Source organism: Oncorhynchus mykiss, chromosome 7 (assembly GCF_057628025.1).
Source record: "Oncorhynchus mykiss isolate SJ-2025 chromosome 7, ASM5762802v1, whole genome shotgun sequence".
NCBI classification, from domain to species: domain Eukaryota; kingdom Metazoa; phylum Chordata; class Actinopteri; order Salmoniformes; family Salmonidae; genus Oncorhynchus; species Oncorhynchus mykiss.
The window spans coordinates 27,502,243-27,512,611 of record NC_143028.1 but is presented as its reverse complement, the minus strand read 5'-3'; the positions used below and the strand labels follow the sequence as shown (position 1 = coordinate 27,512,611).

The following is a 10,369-nucleotide window of genomic DNA, read 5'->3' as shown; positions in this document are numbered from 1 at the left end:
TAATCGAGGAGAAAGAGAACAACATTTTAGTCAAATGCAAACTCTGCAAGGGCAGCATTGATCTCTTTGTCCAGAAACACCACATCAAACCTGAAGAAGCATCTGGAGGTCGTGCACAAAGCCATAAAGCCGGTAGCCAAAGTTCCAGAAATGCATAGAAATCTATACACATTATGATAATAAACAAATATGCATATACAACTACATTTTGACAAAAACAATTGAAATGTCTGATAAATTATATTTAAAACAGCAATAATAACATTAACATATAGTAGATTTCTAAGAATATGAGAGTAGGGTGTATCCCCTAACAGGTCTTGAACCCAGGTCACCAGCACTAATGACAAACACCCAAACCACTGTCCCGATAAGTGATATTTCTAGGCAATGTGAATATTGGGCCAGTGTAGTTAGGCCCTGACCAGAAGAAACCCTAACCCCTCCTCCCTAGGCACTTGTGTATATCTGAAACAACTTGATAGGTGTAAGCAATAGGGTGAATGCACTTTGAAGCAAATCTCAGCTCTGTTTAAATTACACTCAAGAAAATATTTTATTGATCGTAGTGATTGAGGAGTATCATTAAACAAGTTATATGCCCCACAAACATTAGACAACTATACACTGTATGTTATTAACATTCAAACGGCACAGTAATGATTCTCCAACAACAAAGACTGGCTTTTTGTTTAACGCCTATTGCTGTTGTTCCTCCACTTCGGTTGACACGCCAACTTTCAAACACAACCAGAGCGCACATGTGACGCCTATCGCTGCTGATCCTCCCACTTCAGTTGACACGCCCACTTCCACACACTTCACGTGTGAAGTTAACCATACTTTGGGCTGTACCTATACTTGTTTCAGCATGCAGCTTCGACATTGTAAAATGTATGTTTTATTCACAGAAGATTCAGCTGTCGCAAGTTTATTAAATGAGTTGCACCTCAAATTGAGCTGCACGCTTGCAAATAGTGCTGAATGTATTCAAATGTCAAGTTATAACTTTGCCACGTTACATTTTTCACACGTCATGATACAAGCAAATAAATGAATAAATAAACCACGAAAGACCACAGCCTGTCATTTCAAATGGTAACAAATGAGTCATAGTGGAAGAACAAGCAATGAGATGGGCGGAGCCAAGCAGAGGTAGAGAGATCCTATTGGCGCGTTCTGTCATACATTTGCATATTACCATTAGGGAACGCCTACTTTGTGAAGTGCGCGTGTGTAATAACTGAATTCGCATTTGCACTCCTTCAAAACAACGCAATCTTTTGAAACTTTGGCAAAGCGTAAGGTCTACAAAACTTAGTTCACTCTGTTCGTAACAGATTTTAGTTTTGGGAACAGAAAATTGTATTGAGATAAAATGTAATCCATCTCGTTACATCTTCTCCGACTGCAGAGTGGACTAAGTTTTGTAGTGAGTGGAAAAGCCAAGGGAATGCATTTTTGTCTCATTGTTCTATCTGTGAAATTAAATGACACGTGTCGATCAAGAATAGGCCTATAAGCGTTCTGAGCTTTGATCAATGCTGGGAATAATATTTAGATGTTGATCCGTAATGTATTTATTGATTGTGTATAAAATATATAAACAGGCTATATATAGTTTTTATTTTATTTTTACAAATGAGGAAAAATGACCGAGGTCCGGATCTCGTACTCATATGTAGTTACAGCTCTGTGTGTGCAGGTTATGCTTTTAATATGACTGAAGGCTCTACTACCGACTGAAGCGATGCGCTCGCCTTCAACCACCAATTTCACGGCGCTGTTTGTTTGCGCATGGCCAGTCGCTCTCGAGGTCTTTCCGTCTCACTCGCAACCGGCATCTTTGTACAAAAAAAATCTTATCACTGGTGCATCAACACCTGGGGTAGGTTTTTCTTTATTGTGTTTAATATTGATATATCAAGAGAGGAGTAGGCCGTTTGTTTTTTATGCATGGGATGTTTGTTATAGTATTGTAGGCTAATGTGATTATTGTTGAATATTTGTCCTCTTTGATTCATTGACGCATAGGCCTATATATAGATATCGACCTCTTAAAACGTAACATTTCATCTAATAAATAGGCAACGTTATTGTGATGGTCATCAAGGTCATCCCAGTGTTGATTGTGCACTGTTTTTAAAAACTATTAAACCTAAAATTGAAGGGATTTGATGATGTATAGGCCTAATTCATATAGAAAATGTGTCAGTAGCCGACTGTTTGAGGTAAATATTTAGCCTACAGTCTATTGTTACACAGCTAGACTCTCGTCAATCTCTAGATCTGGTAGCATACAATTAGCAGATGAGCTATGATTATGATAATGAAAAAGGTTGTTCTTGTTAATAATATATCAACGTTTTTTGACTCTCTCCACCCTTTTTAATGATAATCGGAGCATCTGTGTTACCAGCAGTAGCACTACATGGTGGCGTTCCATCGAGGTTAAATGGTGGGAGGGATGCATTTATTCCCAAATAAATTGTCTACAATCTGCGAATCAACAGTGAAGTGTTTAATATACGTATAATTAAAATAGCCTGCATGGATCAGTAAATGCGGGTTTGGATTGTTAACATTGCCAGCGTTCAATGTGATTAGTGCACTTCTAGGCAGTGATTTTCCTGATTAAGGAATGCGCTCTCCATGACCAAGGTTTACACACTTCAACGCTTTAATTTGAAATACTTATTGCTTTGTGACGACTGCATATGTTATTCTATCTCATTTAAAGAAATATATTGTGGCCTTTGTTAACCTAGAATATTCTATTTCGATTTAAATTACGCTTAGATTTCACTAAATATGGTGGACTATTCAAATTTGAGAGGCAGGCACTGCATGCGTAATAAGCCTACATGTCAATGTCTATTTCATAATTTCACACATTTCTGCAGGTGTTCAGCAAAATAATTAAGGGTGGCATAATTTAACGACATGAGCAGATCCACTGAATGTCCATGGAGTCTGTGAAATCCGTAGAGCTCCATGAATTGGGGGATGGGGACAAGCGCGCTGCCTGCGAGGCCGCTACAACTCCGGGACAAGGTCCTCGGACAGCGCCCAAAGCTGGAATCGAGAACACGTCATATCAGGAAGAAGAGCACGAGATGAGGTTCAGTGACCCAGCCAGCTCGAGTGTTCATCGGTCCATGTCTAATGATAGGGGTTACCAGACACAACCCCAGCCTTTCCAGCGAAATGAGCTGTCACCCCGGTCTGAGGAGGGCCATGTGACTGACTTCAATGACCATTCTGTCGACTATGGGTTCATATCTGCCCTGGTGTTCTTAGTGGGTGGAATAGTACTGGTAATCATTGCCTATACCATCCCCAGAGAGGCTAAGGTCAACCCAGACCTGGTGTCAGCTCGTCAGATGGAGAAACTGGAGATGTACTACGCACAACTGGGCTCGCACCTCGACAAGTGTATCATAGCAGGCCTGGGACTGTTGACTCTCGGGGGAATGCTCTTGTCCATCTTGCTAATGGTGTCCATATGCAAAGGTGAGCTGTACCGCCAGAGGACTTTTGTCCAACCCAGGAAGACGTACGGGTCGATTCACCTGCGGATGAGACAGTTGGGCGAGGGGGCAGAATCTATTGTTGAATGTGAACCTAGTCACACTGGCACCACAGCTCCAGCCATAAGTACAGATGGAACACAGATGTCCAGTGGGACCCAACAGGAGTAGCACAATCTGAGCACATTTCTATCCACAGACTATGTGAAGGGTTGTAATCATTGCTTGAGGGGCTTTGTGAAAAGTGAAGCAAGCAAGGTAAGCTGAATGTGGTTAAGACTAAGAGCACATCTGGAACTACACATCATGTATTGTTGGATGTAGGATCAAATCAGAGACTGAGATGGAACTGAAAAGCACAATGGGCCCCTTTGAGGAACTCATTGTATGGGCTAACTTGACATGCTGTAAACAGATGGCTATCAGCATCTTTTCAAGACTTGAATATATGTCTGGATACTATATTTATCACATTGTTAATGAACAAAACATGTACAATATGTATAGGCCTACAAATGCTGTTGTTGTTATTGTTATCATGTAAGGATACAATGCCTTAAAAAGTTAGTCACTGTAAATTGTGTACACATATGCTAACATTCTAAGCTCATGTGAGCCAATAAGCCAAGTTAAATATGTAGCAACTCACTGGAGCCACTTAACCTGTTGGTTGTTATTATAACGGGGTCTTGGCAAGAATATACAGCAGCACAAACAATAACATCGAAGCAAGTGAAATGTTAGATATGCATCAGAGGCTTTGGGCCAGGTTTTTGATGAATTTAAGAAAACAACAGATTATTTTATTTCATAATGATGTAGAAATATATATACCAAATGTGGAGAACCGGCAACAACTTTTCCTCCAAAACATGTTAAGGAGAATGTCCACACACACATACCATCATGCAAGGTCTTGACCAAAGAAATGGGGTCATAATTATATACTATAATTGTCCCAGTTGTTTGCTACAAATTTAGCCTTTATCTTTAAAAATACATTAGAGCCATTTGGTAACATATATCATATATCATAGAAGTCCTTATGAAACTTTGCAATGGAATAATGGAGCTGGAAGAATAAAACTCTCTCTTTCTCTCTCCCCCCTCTCTCTTTTCAAATCAGCATGTTAAACAGCAGCAGCACAATATTTATTTATTATAAATATCAAACATTCATGATAATGAAATATATCGCCTCCAGATAACAGTTATTATCCAAATGATATATTACTACAGACCATATTATTTAATGCAAACCAAAGGCCTTTTCAAATGATTTAATGGAGAAAGCTAATCACTTATAAAGAAAGTGGTAAGAACAAAGTACTAGTATACAGATGATGATTTTCTTACCATCTGGTGATGCATTACATATAGAGCAACTGAATGAGACAATTTATAAAGCTCAGAAAGCATATTAATGATTTAAAGCTAAGGCTCCTTTAACATCAACTGAGGCTAAGGATTTGGCAATTTGTCTTCTCTTACAATTCAACTGCGAAGTTGATATCCATTCAGTGTATGTAATAAATGTAATAGCCCAACATAAAAACACATCTAAATCAGAGTGTATTAGTCACATGCACAGGGTTAGATGTGTTTGCAGGGTACATTGATATTCGTATGCTCAGAGCTCCAACAATGCAGGTCAAAGAGAAGTGAGTGAAACAATAATAACAAATATAAATAATACTAAGTAAAATAATATATAATAATCAAATAATTCAAATGCTGTGTTGTATACTCATTGTTGGTCTATATTGGCAAGTGCACTTTTGGAACGGAGGAGCACATTTTCCTGGAAGAAATTACAAATATCTGGCTTACTGCTATTAGCCATAAATACTGTAAGTTATGTAAAGGTGGCCATTGTTTTAATTTTGAATCATGGAGTTAATATTATATTCACAACAAATATAGACAATATATCAGAGAATTAAGTTTACAGATATTTAACAACTATTTATATACAGTATATATACAGAACCATTGTTGGATCAATGTATCGTAGAAAATATTTGACCTCCACAATTGCTGCTGTTCACGTCATAGGCCTACTCATAAGTATTGTACATTGATGAAACTTGCAGAGTAATCTAGCCGTAGATATCAGTTCAAGGTTTTAGGCGGCTTTTTCTTATAATGGTGTTTTCAACAATCAATAAAGTGTCTGTCTATAGGTTATGACCAAGAGTAATGTTGCATTGGTTGTTATTCAAACTGTTAAATAGAGAGGATCCGTTGAATGTCCATATTAATCTGATTGTGTTTGATGAATGTTAGGTAATGTTGTATTACTACAGAGATGTTGGACTCATAAAGGCCCTGCTAGTCTAAGTTTTCAGTTATTACACGTGAATACATACATTTCACATATGCACAACTGGAATACACTTCAATACCTTCTCACTTAGTTTGGGTACCAGTCTGTTTTTGCCGTCATGCCACTCTTTGCCGCTCTTTGTCATGCCAAAGACGACAATGAGTTGACATGATAGCACCAACATGATCTGGGACTAGGCTACTTCTCACTCAAAAAGGTGAACAACTGTGGCATCACAATAATGCTCACAGTATTCATATTATGGTTGATGCAATACTGATGTATGTTGACATTTGACGATTGAATGACGGTTAGCATGATATCTTCACATTTTACACACAAAAACCACACAAGAACTTATGTTATCACAATTACAGTTGAAGTTGGAAGTTTACATACACCTTCGCCAAATACATTTAAACTCAGTTTTTCACAATTCCTGACATTTAATCCTAGTCAAAATTCCCTGTCTTAGGTCAGTTAGGATCATCACTTTATTTTAAGAATGTGAAATGTCAGAATAATAGTAGAGAGAATGACTTATTTCAGCTTGTATTTCTTTCATCACATTCCCAATGGGTCAGAAGTTTACATACACTCAATTAGTATTTGGTAGCATTGCCCTTTAAATTGTTTAACTCTGGTCAAACATTTCGGGTAGCCTTCCACAAGCTTCCCACAATAAGTTGGGTGAATTTAGGCCCAATCCTCCTGACAGAGCTGGTGTAACTGAGTCAGGTTTGTAGGCCTTGCTCGCACATGCTTTTTCAGTTCTGCCCACAAATTGTCTATAGGATTGAGGTCAGGGCTTTGTGATGGCCACTCCAATACCTTGACTTTGTTGTCCTTAGGCCATTTTTCCACAACTTTGGAGGTATGCTTGGGTCATTGTCCATTTGGAAGACCCATTTGCGACCAAGCTTTAACTTCCTGACTGATGTCTTGAGATGTTGCTTCAATATATCCATATAATTTTCTTGCCTCATGATGCCATCTATTTTGTGAAGTGCAGCAGGCCCTCCTGCAGCAAAGCACCCCCACGAAATGATGCTGCCACCCCCGTGCTTCACGGTTGCAAGCCTTCCCCTTTTTCCTCCAAACATAACAATGGTCATTATGGCCAAACAGTAAAAAAATGGTTTCATCAGACCAGAGGACATTTCTCCAAAAAGTACAATCTTTGTCCCCATGTGCAGTTGCAAACCGTAGTCAGGCTTTTTTAATGGAGGTTTCGGAGCAGTGGCTTCTTCCTTGCTGAACGGCCTTTCAGGTTATGTCGATATAGGACTCGTTTTACTTCGGATATATATACTTTTGTATCTGTTTCCTCCAGCATCTTCACAAGGTCCTTTGCTGTTGTTCTGGGATTGATTTTCACATTTCACACCAAAGTACGTTCATCTTTAGGAGACAGAACGTGTCACCTTCCTGAGCGGTATGACGGCTGCATGGTCCCATGGTGTTTATACTTGCACACTATTGTTTGTACAGATGAACGTGGTACCTTCAGGCATTTGGAAATTTCTCCCAAGGATGAACCAGACTTGTGGAGGTTTTTCTGAGGTCTTGGTTGATTTAATTGGATTTTCCCATGATGTCAAGCAAAGAGGCACTGAGTTTGAAGGTAGGCCTTGAAATACATTCACAGGTACACCTCCAATTGACTCAAATTATGTCAATTAGCCTAACAGAAGCTTCTAAAGCCATGAATTCATTTTCTGGAATTTTCCAAGCTGTTTAAAGTCACAGTCAACTTAGTGTATTTAAACTTCTGACCCACTGGAATTGTGATACAGGGAATTATAAGTAAAATAATCTGTCTATAAACAAATGTTGGAAAAATTACAAGTGTCATGCACAGAGTTGATGTTGTAACCGACTTGCCAAAACTATAGTTTGTTAACAAGAAATTTGTGAAGTGGTTGAAAAACAAGTTCAAGTGTATATAAACTTCCGACTTCAACTGTACATTATCATCAAGGTAGCCGCCACACTGTTTTCCAAACAATCCTGTTTGTTTTGGATTAATCTTAAAGTGTAGAAATGCCCTCAATGTTAAAAAAAATCAAGGACACAAAACCTTTAAGGAAGTGGATACATCCTGAGACCTTGGAAAACTGACCAGTGATAACTCAATTGATTTTAAGTTATTAACCCATGATAATGATCAGCACAGCAAAATGAAGTAGCATGTTTAAGGATCAGTAAAGGACAACTTTGTGTACCATCGACTGTTAGCCAATGTGTGTCTTGTTCTTAAGGAGCAGTCATACAGTTACTTAGTGATGAAGTCTTATGTGGCGATAGAAGAGTAACAGAGAGTAAGCTGTTGAAACTGCATGTGTGTTTTGTGAGATATTGTGAAAATCCAATGCCCCATTCTTGTTGCATTTATGATATATCTAAGAGCTGTATATGTGACAATTTTTAATAATAATTTCAGTATGACAAATAAACCTTTGTTGCTCTTGTTTCTATTCTCTCTATTCTACTTTTCTATTGTGTCCTCTTTATTGTTTCTCTTAGTGGTTGACTCTCAGTTATTCTTGCTGCTTATCAGCCCAATATGAACATTCAGCTCCATCTGTGGACTTGTAAATAAGACTGGTCAGTGATAAAAGGGGTTATCTGATTGTTGGGATTGATATAGGAAGGGGAACGCGGGCAAGGTTGGATTTTCTATAGTGTATTGAATACCTCTTGTATCATCTTTAATTCCGGATTTGTCAGTACCAGTTTGCATGACATCGTACTGTGGTAGAAAGTCCCTCTCTGAAGATTTGTTCACATTTTCCATGGTGACTGCATACGGCTAGTTCAGAGTTGGGGTCAATCCCCCCCCCCACACAAATGTTACGCTATTATACTCATTTTGCCATGAGGCCGAGAGAAAATGTTGCACTTTTAAAGCGAATTTTCTGCAATTCTACAGATATTGCAATGGGGGAAAGAGAAAGATTTTACGTTTTATAGCTAATCTCATGCTATTCAACAATTTTTTTGCAATGAGGCTGAGAGAATTTTGCATTTTTAAAGCTAAATTTCCCAAATCCTACAACAGGTTTTAGTTGGGCTATTTAAGCCGGTGATGCCCGCCTGCTTTTGTGCGGGCTTATTTCCTCTGTTCGTGTTTGTGCGATTTTCTTGTTTTTCTCCGGACTGGTTGGGTCCTGTTTTTGGGACGGTCTTTGTTATGCTTTTGGTGTTTTTTTTTTTATTCCTGCGCCAGAATAAAAAACAATTGTCCTTTACCCTCTGTTCCCTGTGCCTGACTCCGCACCCACTACTTCATAGTAGTTACAGAAGCCCGCACCACCATGGAGTCAGCAGGAGCAGTGGCCACCCCCCGTCCATCTATGGAGGAGCGCGTCCTCCATCATACGGCCATCCTCCATCGGATTGGGTCGGCGCTGGACCAAATGATGGAGAGAATGGACCGATGGAAGAGGAGTGGTCTCCCTACCTCGCCTCCAGCTCCTCCGAGGAGCTGGGCACTTCGTCTCGTGCCCCTGAGGGAGTACGATGGAGCGGCGTCTGGGTGCCAGGGATTTTTGCTCCAGCTCGAGCTGTACCTGGCTACCGTGAGGCCGACTCCCTCGGGTGAAGAGAGTGTGAGCGTCCTCGTCTCCTGCCTGACGGGACGAGCCCTGGAGTGGGCCAACGCAGTTTGGAATGGCCCAGACTCGGCTAGGGACCACTACCCAGAGTTCACCCTCTGTTTCTGGGTGAACGGCTGTTCCACCTTAGGCAGGAGACGAGGAGCGCGCAGGACTTCATGCTGGAGTTCCGGACCTTGGTCGCTGGGGCTGGGTGGAAAGACAGGGCCCTGATGGACCACTACCGGTGCAGCCTCCGGGAGGACGTCCGCAGGGAGCTAGCTTGTCGGGACGCCACTCTCTCCCTCGATGAACTCATAAACATGTCGATCCGACTGGACAATCTGCTAGCTGCCTGCAGCCGTTCAGTAAGGGCCCTGTCAGTTCCACCTCCTGGCTCTCCCGCTCCCATACCTATGGAGTTAGGGGGGGTCGCATCGAGGGAACCGGAGGAGGAGGCTCCTCCAGCACCAGCTGTGGTCGGAGAGGACACACTTCCGACCGGTGCTGGGGGAGCTCGTCTGGGAGTCGAAAGGGCAGGCAGAACACTTCTCGGTCACCCCAGGTGAGTCAGTACCAAACCTACCCAGAGCTCACTGTTGGTCACATGTTTGTATTCATTTCTTTTTCTGACTTTTCTCCCTCTCTCCAGCATAAGGCACTAGTCGATTCAGGCGCAGCTGGGAACTTTATGGATCACGGACTCGCCCGTAAACTGGGGATTCCGCTGGTGCCGATAGATCCACCCTTCCCCGCGCACTCCTTAGATAGCCGACCGTTAGGGTCCGGGCTGGTCAGGGAGGCCATGGTTTCACTGGACATGGTAACACAGGGGGATCATAGGGAGCGGATTAGTCTCTTCCTTATCGATTCACCTGTGTTTCCAGTGGTGCTGGGCGTTCCCTGGCTGGCTAGTC

General features: G+C 41.1%; 1 protein-coding gene across 1 annotated transcript; it reads left to right on the top strand.

Annotated features, from left to right (window-relative positions):
* The first annotated feature begins 1,293 nt into the window (after positions 1-1,293).
* On the top strand, positions 1,294-8,342 carry LOC110527655 (transmembrane protein 74B). The gene is made up of 2 exons (XM_021609071.3): positions 1,294-1,888; positions 2,904-8,342. Exon 2 carries the CDS (start codon positions 2,961-2,963, stop codon positions 3,699-3,701), a length of 741 nt encoding a protein of 246 aa, XP_021464746.1. The 5' UTR covers positions 1,294-1,888; positions 2,904-2,960; the 3' UTR covers positions 3,702-8,342.
* Positions 8,343-10,369: the final 2,027 nt, after the last annotated feature.